The 22051-nt window shown below is 27.1% G+C and overlaps 1 protein-coding gene and 1 long non-coding RNA gene across 11 annotated transcripts in view; one reads left to right on the top strand and one right to left on the bottom strand.

Annotated features, from left to right (window-relative positions):
- Window positions 1–3837, bottom strand: part of LOC111634191 — a 33378-nt gene extending 29541 nt beyond the window's left edge. Inside the window, exon 1 of the long non-coding RNA XR_002758167.1 lies at window positions 3482–3837. This is a non-coding gene — a long non-coding RNA (uncharacterized LOC111634191). The remainder of the gene's footprint in view (window positions 1–3481) is intronic.
- LOC111634189 (RNA binding protein fox-1 homolog 2-like) overlaps window positions 1–17445 on the top strand; it is a 300266-nt gene extending 282821 nt beyond the window's left edge. For all 10 annotated transcript variants that reach the window (XM_023378906.1, XM_023378900.1, XM_023378897.1 and 7 more), the window contains one exon: window positions 16316–17445. In XM_023378906.1, coding sequence (XP_023234674.1) covers window positions 16316–16510 — 195 coding nt within the window. In that variant the 3' untranslated portion in view covers window positions 16511–17445. The remainder of the gene's footprint in view (window positions 1–16315) is intronic.
- Window positions 17446–22051: the final 4606 nt, after the last annotated feature.

The raw sequence follows: 22051 nt of genomic DNA, 5'->3' as shown, positions 1-22051 counted from the left end.
TTACTTATTATGTATTCATTTTATGATCATAAATTGAACACTGATATACAGTAGTCCCGTTAGTCTGAACTAATTGGGACCAAGCCCTGTTTGGATTAGCAGATTTTCAGATTCAGCCGAATAATTGAAATAATGTAGAAGCAAGCAGTAAAACAGGTCTGGTTTATATAGACCCAACACTATCAATGACGTCAATGCTCCACCGGTTATTGTGGCATTTCTGTTGAGATGCCACAGTATGACTGGAAAAAAAGCACACAAAGATTGAGCAATTTTGTGCCTCTACTTCAGAAAAATCAGTTAAAAATTGATAAATAGCAAGGCCCTTAACATTTGACAAACTTGATGAAGCCTTATTCACCTGGTTCACTCAGGAAAGAGAAAGGAGAACACTCCTAAGTGGACTTCTTGTTAGCAAAAATTTCCTCTCTGCCGACCAAAACATGTTCAGATTAATGGTGTTTGGACTAGCGGGACTCTACTGTATTTGCAAAAATTATCCAAAGAAAATTCCATATATGGTTTATTACATAAAATTCCCCAATGGGATAAGAGATCGTTCAAATATGATGACACCAATTTTAAATTCTTTTTGACTCTCTCCCTGTCACATTTTGCCATCCCCATGCTAATGTCATACTTGATCTGCCACCCTTTATTTAAATCAAGAATTTCTGTAAAACAGATCTATAGTATTTTTTATTCACAGAATTAAAAAAATATCATTTTATACTGGAGTTTTGGTTAATTTACTGAGAATTGGTGACAATAATGCATTCTTACTGACAAATGAGTTAAGGAAAACAGTAATTCTTCAGGATTAACCTACCATCATCAGATTAAATAAGAAGACTTCAAAAAAGAACATTAGAAAGTCTTTGGAAAAATTTGAATATTTAAGTTTAATGTTTTTATTTTCAAACTTTTCTTATTTAACCTGATGATGGTAGTTTAATGATATCAAAAACATTTGTTTTTTCCTCAGTAAATTATTAGTTTATGCTGGAGTTTTGGTTATTTTTTTTTATTCCTCTACAATATTATCAAGCTTTTATATTATTTATTTGTTAATTTATTTATATTTCCTATTTCCTGCCAAGGTAAGGCTAATTTTAAAACTAAACCAATAAAAAAAACAAAATTCACTAATTTACCACAGAGGAAATCTGACGACATTTGTCTAGATGTTATACTGGTATATAACATATTATCCTTGTACTATATATCTTTCAGCAATCTGTATCTTTAAAGGTTAAATTATTGCCATTGTCATTTCATATTAATAGTTCTATTAGAGCATTTCCAACAAAGCATATTTAATACAGAATTTCTACTAAAGTGAAATTATTTAAATAAGCAAGAACTTGCTGCCTGATCATTGATTGAAATATTTCTGCATAGTGGTTTTGATTACTAAGAGGTTACAAAAACTGGAACTGTGACAATAAATAACAAGAAGAAACCATACATTACATTCCAGTAATATTTAATTGGAAAAACATGTTTTTGACCTTCTTGATAAGCCTGCTTTGGCTATCCCAAAACACTGGTAAAAAAACTCAAGAATATTCACACACAACACAGGAGTGCAATTTCCATCCATCACACACAACTAATCACCTTTCAACACTACACAATGTGTAATTGTAGACTATGACCAATACTTAACCCAATATATAAGAAAATGCAGGTATATGGAAACCAATATTTGAATATTGTCACAAACCAATAGTACAAAATACTGCATAATGGAAAGGACATTACAGACCCAAAGAGCTTCAGAAGTTTACAGTAACCTATCAGTGATGTAAGCCAGTAACCTATCAACCAATTTAAAAGAACACTAAGATCCTTGCACAAAATAGTGAAAGAACATAAGTATGATAGTGATACCAACAAACTCAACACCATTATATCCATGTTTGCCACACAACCAGGGGTCAAAGCTAACCTGGATGAAACCAAAGTGGTGAAACAGAAATTCCAAGTAGACAAAAAACTTCAGAAAGACTAGAGATTTTTAAAGCATTGATGAATGGAGAATGCATTAATTTTATAGACTGCCAAACTATATCACTAGCATGGAGAACCTTCTTTGATAAACTATGGAGTGATCACAACTAAGACTTTGATTTTCGTTATTCTTATGTTATTTTGCTATTTATATCCTATTTATAATTTCTTATGTTATTGATATATAAAATATTGCTTATAAAATTTCTCCAAAGGACATCATAAAATATTCTTATATTGTCATATTAAATTTAAACATTATTTTAAATCTTAAATTTGTAATTATTCTATATATAAAATATTTTGTACTTTCAGAAATACCAACACATTTGTAATTGTTTTTATGTGACATTTGTTCAATCTTAGTATCTTTGAAAATAAATTGTAATACTTACTGTCTATAAAATGTCATAAAAGGAAAGAAATCAGAAACAAATAGTAAGAACTGAACTTGAACACAACAAATATAGAATTTTATAAAATGCTACATGTGATCAATATATACTATGTAAATGGACAATATATTTTCTTAATTCTGAATAATAATTGATTGAATAGAAAGATTGACAATTATGTAATAATTTTGTAATACACACTAATAATTTATTGATTTATTATATTTGCTAAGATACATTTAAAGTTGAAAGTAAATATTTAAGCAATGACAGGAGACGGAGATAATACAGAAGGATATGGAATAGTGTTTGAAACAGCAACAACAAAAGAAGATATACGAGAAAAGACCATGTCAGTTTATTATGTTTAACAAATGTCTTCCGAAATATAAATAAATAAAACTGAGCATATGAAATATTGCCAAGATTATATCGGCATCTGGAACAAATATAATGTCTTTCTCTAGTATTTTGGCAGTTGGTTCAAATAATGCAATGGAGAAAATCAGGAATTTGTTTTTTATAGTGTAATAAGAAAAGCAAAGATGATGCTGTAATTAAATATACAATCATTTCCTTTATCATCCTTACAATATTAATAATTTTCCAACAAGAAACAACATAAATAAAACAGGAGATAACTGTCTTTTGGTGTCTTTTTAGTGAATGAAAGCGTAAAATGAGAATAAAAACAAGTACTTTCTGTAAATAAATTTATCATCAGAAGACAAAAGATGTAAAAAGAACAAATAATTTTAAAATTAAAATTGTGTTAATAATTTTTAAAATGTGAACAGAAAATAAAATTTTGGAAAGGATGATAAAATAGAGCACAAAATTTAATGCTTAATTTAATAATTTTGATTTAAAAATAAAACAAAACAAATAAAATTTAATATAACAGATATTATTTGCAAAATTATATCATATAATATGATGATTTAAATTAAATTTTTTGGATTTCCTAAATATATTTGAATTTTTGTTTTGAATATATTCAAAATGAAAACTGAAAAATATTAATTCCTGTTTTGTGGATTAAAAAAATATTTGCACAAAATTTTGATACTTACATTAACTGTCATGTCTTTTAATCAATAAGATTAATATGAAAGTAATCATTTAAGGATTAAACATGATATATCTTCTCTCTGGATCATTCCTGAAAAATTAAGTTAACATTACTGAAAGTTTTAATCAATTTTCATTATTTAAATATAATGCTATATTTATATCTTCAAAAGTATTGGTTTTATATAAAGCAATAAAAATATTAATAAAAAAATTGCATCTGTTATCAATCATTAACAATTGATCACGCCAGTCATCTGCCTAACATTGTTCTGAAGAAAATTTTTGAATAGAAATCATATGACTTCTGGTCCAGTTTAGAAGTTCGCATATAGTTAATTGAGGCCTCTGGTTCCTAAGCTATTCACATCTGGTTTCAATTTTCATCTATCTAACTCCATTCACAAATTAAGGACAGATTAATGTACAGGTCTGCAGTTTTGAAAATTACAGCTCAATAATATAAAAAAATTTATTTTATGTTACAAAGTAAATTGGAACAGAAATTACTGGACAAAATTCACATTCCATTTAGCTGTATAATATAGTTTACATTAAAGGTTTTTACTTATTTATAAAAGCCATGCTTCAAACATCAATAATATGAACATCTTTTAAGCATTAAAACTAAATTAATGGACCTTGTTTAACAGTTTCAATTAGAAAAATTTATAAAGCATGATAGGTAAGATAACTTAATATTTTTTATATTGGCAAATGTTAATAAACAAAATTATAAAAGACAAATGAAATCTTAGCTAGGAATAAAAAACACTGTCTTCAGTTAATTAGTGTGTTTTTATTCCAGAACAAAAGTAACAGAACAAAAACAAAGTTAATTTGTGATGGTTATCTGTTAATATAAACATATGGCATTATTTTTAGAGAATAAATAAAGGAGGAAAATTAATAAGCAATAATATAAAGTGATCATAATTATTTTATGTCAATTAGACAAATTTGGATAATAATATATTTCATTTCTTTAATTATGTTACTTGTTCATTTGCTATTTACTAAAAAATTTATTTATTTAAATTTAAATGATTGTTAATTTCATGTATTGATAGATAACCTGCAGTGGCTTATAACCATAACAGCATATTCATGTTTTTAATTAACTATAGAGGCATTTTTACAAAATGGCTACTATACCTGGGTCATTTGTAATTAGTCAATGTAAAATGAATCACGTATTACTGTCCGATATAATAATATATGCTGCTTTTAGCTGTTTATCAAGAAATTTTATAAAAGAACAATTATTGCTAGCCGGTCAGGCCATTTTATGAAGTATTATCGAAACAAACGAGTAAGATCATTCTATACATATTTGCGCTGTGTTCAGATATCAGCTTTGACAGCTATACCACATAAAATTAATGGCATTTTAAACTTTAAGGAAAAATCTTATAAAATTCACAGCATAACTTGTTCATGTAAAGCTGGACAATTGGGAAACATTTTTGCCAGTTCTTAACAGTCAAATCCATTCTCCATCAGTTACACTTATGAGTTTGAAGAAACTCATATTTGAAGAAACAGATGATCATTCTCCGAATAATCATCTGTTTTTCATGTAGAAATAAATGAAAACTTATATCAGGATCCCAAATAGCTTTGGAATGCAACAGAAAGCTTTGCTTTTCCTATTGCTATTCATTTTTGCTGCTGACACATAAGAATGATTCAAACAACTCACATAAAATAGTTTTGTTTTTAAACTCTAAAGGGCAAGCATCTGGTGAAAAATGCAAATACCCCACAAACTTTTGTGTAACTAGTCTCACTGTATAATCTGCATCTCCAGGGTGGCCAGTGAAAGCAAGACAATTGCCAGTTTAGAAGTTATCAATTGTTTTAATTTTTAGTTTTGTAGTGCATCATCAATTATTTTTAGAATTTTGTCACCAGTCAATGATTTTAATATTTATTCATTAATATATTCATTTGTTGTAACTTATAATTTAAAATTGACACACAACCCACCCCATTGCATAACTCACACCCCATTTCAAATTATCTTTCTAACCCACAGATTATCCATACAAAATTATCATACATTATATGTTAATAAACATTTTGCTGAATTCACAAAACTGTACAACATATGTTAATTAATAAATTTAACATGTAACTCATTATACAAAGCTATTTTACATTGTAGTAATAGAGGTTGCAAAATTGCTACCTTTTTATTACTGGTAATACAATAAATTTTCAAAATTTTACTAGTAAACCAGTAAAATTTATTGGTAAAATATAAATTTTGACTTCAAGTGTGAAAATTAACATATATACTGACTCATCAGCAAGTGAGCAACTAAACAATCACTAGTGTGCTATGTCCAATTGAATTCTCTTCTATTTTGAAAAGCATCAATTTTGTTGTCTAAAAAAATAGAGCATAATGTAATTTTTTAGTTTCTGTGACTTAAAAGTGGTCACATAAATGCTCACATTCAAATAAATGTGTCCATTTTGCCAAGTAAAATATTGCTCAACTGAAATTGCTACTGTGCTCTAGGCATCACATGTAAAGAAAGAAATTGCCAAACAGTCCAGCTTAGTGCTGTAACATACTTTAAAAATTGTAAAGTATAATTTAAAAGATATATGAAAATATTTAAAAATCACCAAACAGCTGATGTTGAGAAATGTTTATTAAACAAACATTAGCGTTTTCGAACTAATACGATAGGCCATCTTCAGATGCAGTTGAATTCGAACATATTTTTAACTTAACATTTAAATGACAGAACATTCGAACACTTTTACATTTAAATTTAAAACAAAATACTAGATAAATTAACAAATAAATAATAAAATAAAACAAAATATACTAAATAAACTAATACAATAACAATATAAATAATATAATAAAATAAAAATATAACATATGTAAAATAAAATGTATAATGAAATAAAGATATGCAAGTGTCAAATATTTTCATTTAATATATAAAACTACAAATATGAATGAAATTAGTAGGACGGAGAAATCACTGAGATCGGCATTGTGTGTGCTTTTATTGCAAGTACTTTTGACGATCCTAATGTCGTCATCGTCAGGCGAATACAGAAATTTAATAAAAACAAACAGAAATAATTTGATGAAGAGCAGAACGCATATAATTCAAAATTACAGCTTTTGACAAGAATATTTGTTGCTTGTTAGGAACAAGCAACAAATATAATGTTAAGTAAAAAACATGTTCGAATTCCACTGCATCTGAAGATGGCCTATCGTATTAGTTTGAAAACGTTAATGTTTGTTTAATAAACATTTCTCAACATCAGCTGTTTGGTGATTTTTAAATATTTTCATATATCTTTTAAATTATACTTTACAATTTTTAAAGTATATTACAGCACTGAGATCGGTATTATATGTGCATTTATCACAAGTACTTTCGACGATCCTAATGTCATTAGGTTTGTTTAATTTCGAACACATTTGAATATTTGTTGCTTGTTCCTAACAGTCTTGTCAAAAATTTTAATTTTGAATTATATGTGTTCTGCTCTTTATTGAATTATTTCTGTTTGTTTTTATTAAATTTCTGTATTTGCCTGACAACAATGACAATAGGATCATCGAAAGTACTTGCGATAAATGAACATATAATGCTGATCTCAGTGATTTTTTTATCCTACTTTGTACTACAGTATACTTGTGATACTATACTTATGATACGATACGCAAGTATACTATACTTGCGATAAACGAACATATAATACTGATCTCAGTGATTTCTTCGTCCTACCATACAGTATTTGGTGTGAATATCAACCCGTTGATTATATTGCTGTTAATTGAAGAAGGTCAGTCAAACTGATTGAAAATGTTTTTAATTTTAATAAATACATTGCTAAGATTAAGAAGGTGATTTTTGTTTTTTTAACATTTTTTTCTAGTTTAATACCACCATTTCGAAACTATTTCTCTTGTTACTATCTTTTGAAACTTCTGATAATGATTATTATGATATAAATTTAAGAATTAAGTTATAAAACCCAAATTTTTTGAAATGGAAAAAATACATTAACAAAGCATTAATTAAATTTTTAAAATTATCAAAAATAACACAAATAATTGGCAAGTTATGCTAAACACTGGTGAAAATCAAATGACTAGAACAGATTTGAAATAAGTTTGTTTGATTGATGATCAATAGAATTGAAGAATGTCTGTTTCCCTGTCTGTTAGAGTAATTTTGTAAAACTTTAAATCAAGGAATTGAAGGATATTTTAATGATGGTAATATGGATATAACATACTGAAAAAAAAATATTTATTGGCTATTCCAAGCAATCCAAAGCCTACTGAATTTGGATGCCAACTCAGAAAAAGGTAATTGCAACCCAAGATGTTAAATTCTTTGGACTGAAAACGTCAAATGAAAATTTTAAAGGATTCATCTCCAGAGAACATTCTTCACAAGAAAAAGAAGCTGATTGTTATGAAGTGATTACTCAGTTAACCAAACCTCCATCCTTAACCATTGAATAAGGGGAAGAGAACACCAGTCAAGCCATCCAACAAGTCAGCAATGGAAATGAAATCCACAGGGATCATGAATTAAAGAGTGGTCCAGGTCATCCACACCAAATCAAAACTGGCTTGAAAGATAGACCTTGCAAACTTTTCAAAATGGTAGTGACTAAATCAAATTTGCAACACCAAACTGAAGAACAATATTTACAGAATGTAGAACTAATCCAAGAAAATGTCCAACAAGGGAATGATACAACAGGATTTGCCTATAGCATTCAACACTGAAATCTCCATCAAGGATGCTCTTTAAAGCTCACTAGCTCAAGAATGGAAAGATGCAATCAGAAGTGAGTTCATCTCTATCATCAAAAACGATACATGGCACCATGGCACATCACCAACCGCCCTCCTGGCAGAGATATTGTAGGTTGCTGCATTGTCCTTAGCAACAAATACAATGTAGATGGCACTTTTGAAAGATGAAAGGCAAGGTTGATAGTGAAAGGTTACGCTCAGCACCCTGGAATCAATTTCATGAAACCTTTGCACTAGTTGCAAGGATCAACTTTATCTAAACTGTCCTCATCATTGTAGCCAAACAGCATTTACTCATCAACCAATTTCAGTGTTGGACATGAAAACAGCATTCCTTAATGGAAACATTGATCAGGAGATTTTCATGCACCTGCCAGACCAAATCGAAATAATCCTAGAAGATATAATTAAAAGCTCAAATGGACAGATTCAAACCAAACCAGAACAAATGCTGCACTTTATCCATGAAGACAAGAAAATCTGTCAACTTAAAAATGCTCTCTATGGTCTACAACAGGCAAGTCTCCTATGGTATAAAATGACTGGTTGATGAACTCAAATAACTAGGCTTAACACCATTAAACTTTGATCCCTGTGTCTATGATTGAATTGAACAGAAGAACTTAACCTTTGTCATCATTTGTGTCGACAACCTCATAATTGCATCGTGTGACAAAATTTAAAAAGTCAAACTAAAGAAGACTCCAAATTTGTCCAAATTTGACAGGCAAGACCTGGGACCACTTCACTATTGCTTGGGCATTGAATTTGTCCAATGAGAAAAGGAGGAGGAGAAGACTATAATTCACATGTGCCAAAAGAAATATATCAAGGAAATCTTGGAACATTTCTCAATGGAAAAATCGAAACCAGTTGCAATTCCTCTTGACCAAAACTCAAAACTTCAAAGACCTGAAGATCCATCAGTTCAGGAAATGAAGAAATTCTCATTTCAAAAACTAATTGGTTGTCTTCTTTATCTTTCTACCTGCACCAGGCCAGACATTGCACATGCAATAAGCAAACTGGGCCAGTACTCAACATGACCACACACACTGGACTGCAGCAAAACATATCCTTCAATATCTAAGAGGGACAATCAATCTTGGCCTGACATTTGAGATAACTGGAGAGCCTCATACAGGATTCTCAGACTTTGACTGGGGAGCATTGATAGACAATTGCCATTCCTTCTCTGGCTACATCTTTATGCTTGCTGGTGGACCAATTTCATGGGAATCAAGAAAACAATGCACAGTTGCCTTATCAAGCTCCAAGGCCAAATACATGCACTAAAGAAACTCTATACCTACAAGAGCTTTTTGATGAACTCTTCAGAAGCAATAGATCCAAATTAATCATTTATTGGGGCACAATTGCTTGCTCAAAATCCAATGTTTCACTCATGGAGCAAACACATAGACATAAGACATCATTTCGTACGTGAATGCATTGAACGAGAAAGAATAAACATTGCATTTATTCCAACAAATAAGATATCTGCCACTCTTTTAATAAAAGGCTTACACTGCCCAAAACATGCTAAGACTTTTAAATGTGAAGTAAATTTTATAAGTCATGTATCAAGGTCACATTCATTATTACACCTTAGTCTGTAACTTAGTAAGCATCCACTTGGAATGAGGGAAAGTGTTGTTGAGAATATTGTGGTGCACTCCTAGGGACCAACCAAGCTGTTCATTTCTTTACCTTGCTACCATACTCTGCATCAACTACAACACACACACACACACACACACACATATATATATACACACATCATGCTGAGACTAAAAGAATAGCTGGTTGAGCTGTGGAAGGCCATGGGTGCTAAAGTCGTGCACAGGGAATGACTGGTATGGTTATATCTAAATTAATAGCTCTAGAAACAAAGATTGGACTGACAATGTGAAGATATGATGCAATTTAAAAATGTTAGTCAAAAGGATTAAAATATTGTTAAAGGGATTTCCTAATGTAAAGAGTTTGTTTATTTTTAGTTACAGTTTTTCACCTGTCAATTATCAATCTTTAAGCAAAATAGTCCTAATAATCCATCTGTTTCTATAATTTGATCAGTCTGGGTTTTTATAAATCAGTTTATAAATTTAAAACTTTAATCATACAAATATATTACAATATTTTGACTATTTTAGTAATAATAATTTACAATCCTACCAACTGTTTTTGTAACACTATTGAAGTATCATAATTGGAACATTAATATGTTGAACATTTATTGTTATAATTTTTGTAATAATAGAAAATGAAAATAATAAAGGAAATGAAAACTAAACTTTAAAAATAATTATTAGAATTAATTTTCTTAAACAATATGCCTTTTAAAATTTAAGATTATATCATATTTTATAGGAGTCAAAACAGCGCCCATACAAAGTATGGAGCTGTGACAGACAAAAAAGGAAGGCTGTCATGGCATCAACACTTAAAGAACTGAGGGAAAGAGGTAAATGTTAATCGTATTTATTTTCTTCAGCTTTTGTTTCTGTAATTCCTTCTGCATTAAAATAAAATGTTTTTGACAAAGAAAATATTTTTAAAATTCTTTTGTAAAATTTAGTATTACTTTTTTAAATTGAATACAATTAAATTTTTTGAATTATTATTATTATTTTTTTTGTTGTTGAATGTTTAGTAAGACATAAAAATGCAGAAAGATGTACATACATATAAAACCAATGCATTCATTATTTGATAATCTGAGTAGTAATTTAAAATTTCAAAATTACATAATTATGAAAGGAATTTATTTTATAAGATAGCCTCATTTCCATCAAAAGATTTTAAACCATTGTATATTATTTACTCTGTATATTTTCATCATTTTTCTGATTAAATCATAAATTAATAATGATGATAAATCATTATCTGAATATATATCTTGCCACATTCTTTAGTGTAATTTTCATTTTCATTTTTATTGTATCGCTTATAAGTTGTTGTTATTTTACACACAGAAAAGTAATAAAAAAAAAATATATTTCATTTTCAAATAATTTTTTAGCTTCTTTATAGTCATATTGTCCAAAAAAATGATATATTCAAATTATCAAATAGTGCAATTTCTTCCATAATAGATTTGTTCTATAACACAGGATGATCAAAAAGTCACTGTACATCTCTTTTATCATTTGTTATATAGTTAGATAATGACTTTTTGACCACCCTATATAAAGTTAATCTAATAAAATGCTCTTTATTTTACTTTGTTACTTTTTTTATTAAAATTATTCATATTCAAATTCCTTGTGCTATTAAACAATGTCTGATTTTTTACTTTCTTAATTCCATAATTTGATATCATGTTAATATAAATGTGATACATCATCAATTTATTAAATGAAAAATTTTAACTGCTTAAAAAAAAGTTATAATGTATATTCAGTTTTTCTCTTACAAAATAATATCTGTACTGAAATACGATAATTTAAATTTTCTTGAACATTCTGCACAGATTGATTCAAATAAAATTAAAACTGAAAAATTTAAAGAAAATTGTTTTCAACCGAAAATGAAAAAAATATCCTGACATCACTGTTAAATTTAAAACAATTTCTCGTTTTATATCGTGTAACAAACAATATTTTATCGTAATTTTGATTAACACTTCTAATTATTTTTTAATCAAACTAGAAACATTAATCAAAATTTATTTCAAGAACATTTATTAAAAAATTATTTAATTGTATGTATACAAATGTATATTTTATTGCAATTTTCTTTTCATTCATCTACAGGAGTGTAGATCTTTCCTGATATTTTTAAGATAGGATTTTGTTTGTTTTATATATATATTTATGTATGTACGGTATGTACAATTTTTTTTTTCGTTAAACTCTTTTTGTCTTTTGATCATTTAGATATTTTAGTAAATAAACAGATCAGAAAACATAAGTTTGCAAATCACATTTTATAATTAAAACTGTTTAAAAACTAATATTGAAGAGTATTTTAATACAATGAATTAGTTTCATTAATAAAAGTGTACACATTCGTGACAGACCTTTCGTTGTTGGCAATTACCTGAATTGGAACTTTTTACCTTCCCTGTTGAATCAAACATTTAAAAAACTGGATTATTTTTGGACTAAAATTAAATTAATTAATTAACTTAATTAATAATTAAATAGTTAAATCGTATAAAATAAGTCTTTAAGTCTAAAGATAGACAGTTAAATCATTATCTCATGCTAAGATCAATCATTTTGAATTTTAATTAAATAATTTAAATTATAGAAAAGATTGAGCCAAAGGAAGACTCAAATTTATAAAGCTGTGATTATTTTTAGACTGGAATTAAGCTAATTTATAAATGTTAATAACTGATTTAAAATAATCTGTTTATAGACACATTTGGCTATTAAAATCAGGCTATGGCTTATTGTATTAAAACCATTATAGGGCTTATTGATCTGTTTAAAATCAAAAATGCCAAACTTCATATATTAAATAGTGTTTTAAAATTATTCTGCATTTTATAATAGCTTAAATTTTCCTTTTTAATATGAGTCATAATGATACATTATTTATATACTCAATTAAAGATAGAATAAAGAAAATATAGTAAAGGATTTTGTACAGATATTTAAGCTGATTGAGGCTTCAGTTTAATAGTTTACATAATTATATTAATGGAAAGAAGAATCAGGAAATCTAATTTTATGATGGATTCAGATCTTAGAAATAATGTGCACAAAATCACAGCATAAAATGATTTTTAGGTCATTGTTTTCATAAGGAATTCTAGCATAATTAATGATTATGTTGAAAATAATTTTCAGATATGCATTTTAGAACAGTATAATTTAAAAAAAACAGCATATATTTATTAAATTAATTAATTTAGTAATCCTGACAATATTACATAACAAAATCAGATTTTATTTCCTGATCTGGATATGATTATTATTAATCTCAAGTTATCATTTTTCTTTTACACTTATTTCTTTATAATGAATATTTTGGAGAAATCAATGACTGGAATAATCTGTAACTTTCAGATGATGGCATTTCGTTTCGTGTATAAATATCTTCAAGCATGGAATATGGGTTTTAAAGTCTTATGAAATAAGTCTTAAATTTCTTTACTTATTAAAATTAGATAGTTGTATAAAGTTGTTGTTAATTGTTTAAAATTAAAAGATGAATTAAAAATACAAAAATCTTTTGGCCCATTACTTTTACTTAAATATTTTCGGTGTGTGTCATTATTATTCATTAACAAACTGTTTGCATATTGGATTCATGAATTCAGCTAAGATATTCTTTAATCAGTTTAATTTAATAGGCAAAATATATTTTGAAAATCAAATTTTCTAGTAAAATTACATTTAAGATTATTATTATTACTACTTATTAAGATAATATGCTGAAAACATTTTGAAAAATAAATGCATTTGATTTTCACGTAAATAGTTAATTTTATTTATATTATTTTCCTATTTAATTAATTTGCAATACAGTTCTATAACATGTAATAGGTTTTTCAATACATTGCGGAAATACCGCAACTCACTGAAGCATTCAAATGTCTTAAATTTAAATAATTATAAGATGATAGAGTATAAATGGTAGACTTTTCAGAAAACGATGAATATATTCTGAAATTTCCACCAGTTTCCGGATAATTTAATGATTATGCAATATACATATACCTATGAATATACTTAAAAATATTATGTATTTAGTGTTTTGCAAACATCCATTTATTTTTACAATTCTCTTTATTTATGAAACACAACATTTGATAAAAATTATTCTTAAATAGAAAATTAATAAAATCAGATACAAAATATAAAGAATATAGACATTTTCTCTTTGTTAAATAATTAAATTTCTGTTTTCTCTCTTTCTTTATATTTACTAAGTCAATATTTTCGTTTTAAATTGATCTTTTATTATTTAATTACTATTAATAGTAAAATAAAATAAAATATAAAAAATTGTTAATATGTAAATTCGTTTTTTATCAGTTTTTCAAATATTTTATTATTATTATTTTTTTAATTATGCTTATGAATTCAACTACCATTATGAATTTTGGAATTACTGGTTTAGTTCCTGTATGAATGAATCAAAATAGTAATTTCGAAGATTCTAAACCAATAATTATGTAATGTCAATTTAATAATGTAGTTTTATTCATCTTTAAAAAAAAAAAAAAAAGGGAAAAACAGTTAAGCGAAAAATAATTTTCATTGAGCCATGCACCAATTTTTCCAACAAATTTCATGCAATTTAGTCAATGAAATGAATGAAACCAATCACAGTATCATTCTCAAACTAAATCAACTAAATAATTTTAATTTTTTATTTAGTTTTAAAATGTCTTTGGACAAGAATAACATTGCCACTATATGGCAGTTCATCTGTAAGGGACAAAAGAAATATTGGTTGCATCCACACAACAGAAACAATATTGATCATAACTATTTTTCTGCTGTCATGGAATTGTAATAGGATCATAGAAACTTTCAAGCATTTTATAAAATGAGAAATAAGAAAAATTCTCATCTAGTTTAACAAGTTCACTTGGCAATAAGAAATAACTGAATCTAATGTGAAGTGCCCAAGTGGAAGAGAGATTATTTACAGATGCAGGTAAGTAGAAAAGTTTTTATTTATTAATACATCTAAAACTTAATTCACCTTTTTCTTTGTAATTAAATATATTGTATGTAAATAATATGTTATAATTGTGACAATAAATTGACAACCAATGTTGAAGTAATGACTATCAAACTATTGTGTTGTTGAGTTATGTGAATATTCATTGGATTTGATTCAATATTTAGATAAAATTTTATATAATTTGGAAAAGTAATAACATTGAAAATTTTATTGAAGCTTAGTCATTCTAACTGAAGCTACAAAGAGTAAGAATAAGTCCGAAAATGAAATACTATGATTACTTTCAGGAAGTGGTTCATTAACTAGCTGGCCACGTCAAGAGAAAAATTGCAAAAACTAAAATCTTAGCTTACATCTTCACTTAGTTTTTTTTCTCACAAGGTTATAATTACTTTAAATTAAACAAAACTTAAAACAAAAATGAAACAGTAAAAGAGAATCTTTGATACTTATGGGTTATACTTCATCAAGTCATGTCTCACTTTCCATTCTTACATCATTATGCTCTGAAACATCGCTTACAAAACAACGTAGACGAATTTTTATGGTTGACCAAATGAATTAACTCGATTTCACACAAATCAAAGTTTTAATTAAGGTTAATTTGTTTTAATAACATTTAAGAATATATTTTCGTGAATACATTCAGGATAACTGTTTTTTAAGATCTCAAACATACCATTCAATGTTTAATATTATGTATTAATATGTAAATTTTTCTTTGGCTGAGAATTTGTGTTTATGGAACATGTTGTTGAGAATGGATAAGTCATTCAAGTTTTGTCAGCATCTGAAGTTGATGTTTGTATTCTGCAGGAATGTGGTATATTATATTATATTTTGAAAGCTTTTGCAAGAAAGCCATTATAATGAAGTTATATTTAGAGTTAAAAAAAATTGAAAATACGAGCATAACAAAACAAATGTATGTGTCGTGTTGGTGTATGCACAAATAGATGGAAATGTCACAAAAGTACAGAATATACAGTGCATACTGTATATTCAATGTGGAACATCAAGAAAACGNTAATAATAATAATAATAATAATATAGCTTTACTGAAGTAAAACTTAGTTAATACATTTAGAGAAATATTAATGATGATTCAAATCATTTTTAAAAATAACAAATAATTGGTTGCTGATTCAGTTTATCAGTTATTATAGCAAATGATTTGAATCATTACTTATAAGATTTCATCTGAAAATTGCATTCATATTTTTTTATTCTTAACATATATTTTATATATTTGAAAATTTTCTATATTGTTCTATATTGCATAATTTTTAAGCATTATAAAAACTTATTATAACTTTATTTATATTACTTTACAATTTATGAATAGTTTCTAATAAATTTTTAAACATTATAGGTAAATAACGCAACAGCTAGAGTACAAACCAAGAAAACACCTACAATTCCAAACGGTAAGTACTTGCATGGAATATTTACATTGAATGTTCTTACTTTCATTCTAATTACTAGTTTAAACGTAATCCGATTTTGTGTTAAAGTGTTTGCACTGATTTCATATTTTTTATTATCCATAAATGTTATTAAACAATAGAAAATTAGATTTAATTTTTTTGATGGCACTGCAGTTTGTGCACTTTTTATACATTTTTAGTAGTCCATTTTATGTGAATTACATAATGCATTGTGTTTGCTTACATTTGTGAATATTTGCTAATGTAGAGAGCATTAAATTTTTTTAGCTTTCCAATAAATAATAATATATAATTTATTATATATGTATATATTATATAACCTAGCAAGTTAATTTTTTTACTTTCTCTTTGCTAAGGAATGATCATTCAATTATTTTATTAAAGTTAAAATATATGAATGTTAAGAATGTCAATTTTACTTATAGATAGAAAAATGTGCACTTTAAAATATTTTATAGAAAATTTCTTCAAGTTTATAGATACTGTATCGCAGGCACTTAACTAATGAATTGATCATAATAGAATCCTATTGAGCTAACTTCCAAGAAAAAATCCTATATATTCCAGATCAAAATTATAATTTTTATCTTGACCGATTAGGTTTGGGTGGTTTATAAATTAAATTTTTTTAGCTATACACAAATTTTATTTATAAAATGTATGACTTAATACACATGATAATTATACAAATGAGCTAATTTTGTTCAATAATAATAAATTAGTTATAAAAATTGCTTCACCATTATCAAGAAATATATTCTTGAAATATAAAAATGATAATATTAACACAAACTGCATTTGCTGCCCTTTGTATACAATTATAATAATAAATGCACTTATTACTATTAATGAATTATTTAATATATAAATTTATCAAAATATTATGAACATAACTATGTGACAATCAAAGTATTAATTTGATACTGTAATTAATTGCACCTGTCTGATGGTAGTGATCTATCCAGTTCTAACAAATGGTAAGTAATACATTAAAAAAGCAACATTATCCAATTTTCATTATAACATTAAATTAAATAATGTAATTCAGTAAATTTTTTTTTAGTACCAAATATTTTTAAGAATAAAATATAAAGTCTCTTTTTGAAATTTTATTTTTATTTAATAATTTAAAATAATTTAAACTACAAGGGATGTTGAAGTTGTTTCTAAATTTTTATGTCTAAAAGTATTCAAACATAAATCTCAATTTTCATCAAATATTTTTTCAATATAAAAAAACAAAATCTTCATTTCTGAAAAGCAAATTTTTTCTTCTGAAATATGTATAGTTAGTTTTTAATAGTTTTAAAGATAAATATAGTGAAATGTCATTATAATGAAATAGTGCTATGCAGGAATGTTACAAATAAATTAAACTATTGTTCTTCACTTCTTCTGAAATTATTATTGGCTACTAAAAACAAATAGCATTTTCTCTCATTCTTCTTAGAGAACATCTTTTGTTATGAATAAGTATATGTTAAGTGAGAAAGCAGCTGCAATCTCTAAAGATATTGATAAATAAAGTTGGAGAATATTATTATAAATAGAAATCATAAGATTAATGAAATTCAGAATACAACCACAACTTTTCTACAGTTTCAGAAAAGAAATAAATTAGGTTTAAAACCACACTTAGAAATGTTTTCAGCCATTTTCATTCAGCCTTCCTCAAGCATTAGCAAAATTGAACAATTTTGTTTTTTGCTAATGCCTGAGGAAGACTGAATGAAAATGGCAAAAAACATTTTTAAGTATGGTTTTAAACCTATTTCGCTGAAACTGTAGAAAAGGTATGGTTGTATTCTGAACTTCCTGTTTCAGTGCAACTGAAACAGGAAGTTCAGAGTACAACCATATGGCTTTTGCCTTTAATTTTTATTAAAAAATAATATAGCCAAATATAAAATAATTTCATTACAATAGTAATCATCAAATCTAAAATATTTTTCTACTAAAAGAACATATAAACACAGTAGAAACTTGATTTTCTGAAACACAGTTTGCAAGTAAATAAAAAGCAGAATGTATAGCAATGTACTGTATATCCCATAGAGTATAATGCACAAAGGCCAAACTCTCCAATCGTAGCACTGTGAAACTATACCATGTAGACATAACATTACATCAGATTTTCAGTAAATTAATTTACCTTCAAATACAATAATTGTACATTTAAAGTTTCATGAACTATAAATATTGTAATGCAGTCATTAATGTACCAAAAACACAAAAACAAACAAGTTTCTGCATTATCTGAAATATCATTCATCCATAAGCCCTAGTCCCTGGTCACATCAAGTTCAAATAATTTTCCACTGTATATATAGAAATGACAGGACTTAGCAGAATTATCTTTATAATGAATATTTTGTTTAGTAATATTCATTAAAATGACATTTCGATATATATATAAATTTGAAATACAGTAGAGCGTCGTTTATCCGAAACATCTGTTATCCGAAAGAATTCCAGTCAACAAATTTAAATTTTTGCCAGTGCTGTGGCGCTGCAATCTTTGGCTATGTCTTTCGGCTACTCAAATACGTTTTTGATACTAAATTAACTTCTGAAGTATAATTTTTTATTGTTTTTATATTTTTCAATATATTTATTTTGTTTGTACAAAATAAAAAAATAATTTTTAACGATACAATTGTCTTCGTTAGGCTTAACATTGACGAAAATTCAACGCAAAGCGACACGCAACGGAGAAAAATTTCAGCACGGGATAAATTCATATATTTTTTCGTACATGATTGCTTATCCGAAAAATAAGTTATCCAAGCAATCCCAGTCCCCAATTGATTCGGATAGACGACTCTCTACTGTATAAAGATTATTACATAAAACTATTTTTTCTGTAAATCATCATCAGAAATAAAAAAACAAACTGGAGAAAATAATTTGGATACATAATTTGTTTTGATTGAAGACCACATTGGATAAATATTTTAGTACAGGAAAATACTTTTATGTAGTACAAACAGTAAATAAAATTTGTTATTTAACTTAATATATAAAAATAAATGCAATAAAAATGAAACAACTATATTATGCAAAATACAAACTACTGTAATTTTGTGCTGATAATGCATGGTACCCCACAGAAAAAACTGAAAGAACGAAAATAAAATTCTTGCATAACCTGCCCCATTATATATCCCATGCCTCCAGGACAGCCATCAAAAGCAAGATAATTACTGGTATGCAGTTTAGAAGTTGCCATTTCAAGCCCAAATATTCTATAATAATAATGTTAATTTCTGGAGTATTCAGAGTATAGTTTGGCTAGCTATTAATAATTAATATAAATTTTTCTGAAAATAAGCAGTTATCGAACATTAAACTAATAATTACAACAATTTTTTAATTAAATTTAATAATTATTAATTAAAACAAAATAAAATAATTATTATTTTGTGTTAAATTTAATAAACAAAATTATAATTTAAAATGACATTGCCTTTTTGCTTTATTTTTTAAACCCTGTAATGTTTAGAGAGCCATTTTACATTAATAAACTAAAATTTGCATAAAATTTAATATATTAAATAACTTTCAATCCAAATGTACATTTAGCAAGAAATTCATGTCTGTATTCACTAGTCATCTCCATAATTCCATTCCAGGTGTTTATGAACTGTCCAAATTATGTAAATTAAGTGTAAAAATAAAAAATATGATTCATCATTTTTTTTTATGACTGTTCAGTAATAATAATAAAATAAAGGAAATCAAACTAAAAAAAATCATAATTTCTGTATAGTTCTTTCATTCATTTTTTTTAACTTATTTTTGAATTAAAACAACTTTTCAATTCTATTAACTTGTGTGATTAATATAATATTGATATTATGTAATTAGTGCCAGTTGAAGCTTTTTTTAACTAAGTAATTATTGTATAAAAATTTAATTCTTTTATATTAATTTTCCTATTTATTTTATATCTCCAATTGTACCATGTGTCATGGCACAGTATAGCCTGTATAGCTTTTGTGCCAATAAAAATTAACCAACCAACCAACCTTTTATATTAAACTGAAGATTATGTTAGACTTGTATTTTGCAAATATTTATTAAAATACTAAATGTAAATCCATCGAAATGGGTAAGGGTTGTAAAAACAGTGAGGAGTATACTACAGTTACACAGTTGTGTCATTTCTTATGAACATATTAATAGATACTGTAATTGTGGGTCAATTGCCCACCATCAGCCTGTCGTATAGTGTGAATCAACTTTAAATTGTGATTGGAATTTAAAATTGGAATATAATCCACTTCATTGCATAACTCGGTGTGAGTTATGTTTGAAAGATAATTTGAAAGGAGGTGTTCCTTTCAAATTATCTTTCAAACACAATAACCCATGCATAAAATTACAGAAGTTAAACAATTAAAACATAGTCTTGACTTCTTTGGATTGTGCAGTCTTGATCTGATCAAAATTACATCAAAAATTTAAAAATTTTGTACTTATTATCTGATTGTATCAAAGCTATTGTGCCAACTGTTTTATTTGCCAATTGCTACAAGTTATTCAGATAAGTTTAACTGTATATGCTTACATATAAGTCAGTGTCAAAATTTTTAGCTCAAAAGTTGACCTATACCCACTGTAAAAGTTGACCCAAAGCATATGATAGACTATAGCAAAATTGTATAATGCTGCATTGCATCATTATACAACTTTCAGTAAGACATGTAAGTGGAAAAAACATTACTGAAAATTGATCATTAAATTTAAAAAATTTGTTTGTTTAATTAAAGATAAAATGAGAAGATAACATCTGCCTCACTAGAACAATGTCCTGCCCCATTCTAAAAGGACTGTGTCCTTTTAGAATGAAAATTGTAATACAGGTAACCCCCGTATAACACGGGAGTTACGTTCCAAAAAATTGCCGTGTTATGCAAATCCGTGTTGTACGAAACAAAGAACTAGTGCGAAAAGGGAGGTTAGGTTCCAAAAATTAAAAAAGCATGTTGTTAAATCCTTATTTTAATTGGATCTATTATTCATTTTTTCATGGGTAAAATACTTATTTATTATTTAAGTAAATATTTTACCAGAGGATTATTCATTTTATATGATGATCTCAGCATGAGCATCATCAACTGGTAACAGTTTTTGGGTGCGTTCATTAATAGTGGTCGCTCTGCAATGAGAGTGCGCTGCTCTTTGTAGGCATTTAAGAATGACGGTAAAAGAAAGATGGCGGCAGCCGCATTATCGATAGTATCATAATGGAGGAATCTATAATTCTAAAATGAGCTTTTAGAGGCAAAAGAAAGGTCCCAATTGTATAATTTAACCATTAAATGGATTATTTGTTGAAAGAGCATTCAAAGTAGCCACGAAAACAATTAGAATGCTCGCACAGAGTTACGCAGATGTATAAAAGAACACACCCTTTATTACATTTTATGCTGTACGAGGGTTTTACCCAATTCCCGAACCGTGTTAGAGTGAACCCATGCTATACAGGGGATGTTCCCAATTCTCGAACCGTGTTAGAGTGAATCCGTGCTATAGAAGTGCCGTGTTATACGGGGGATGGTACCAATTCTCGAACCGTGTTAGAGTGAATCCGTGCTATAGAAGTGCCGTGTTATACGGGGGTTACCTGTACAATTACTGGGTGTAATGTTCATTTA

This window comes from Centruroides sculpturatus, unplaced genomic scaffold, assembly GCF_000671375.1.
Source record: "Centruroides sculpturatus isolate CEXI.00-Female unplaced genomic scaffold, Cexi_2.0 scaffold925, whole genome shotgun sequence".
Taxonomy (NCBI): Eukaryota; Metazoa; Arthropoda; class Arachnida; order Scorpiones; family Buthidae; genus Centruroides; species Centruroides sculpturatus.
Note: the sequence above shows the minus strand (reverse complement) of the source record. Positions and strands in the feature narration are given on the sequence as shown.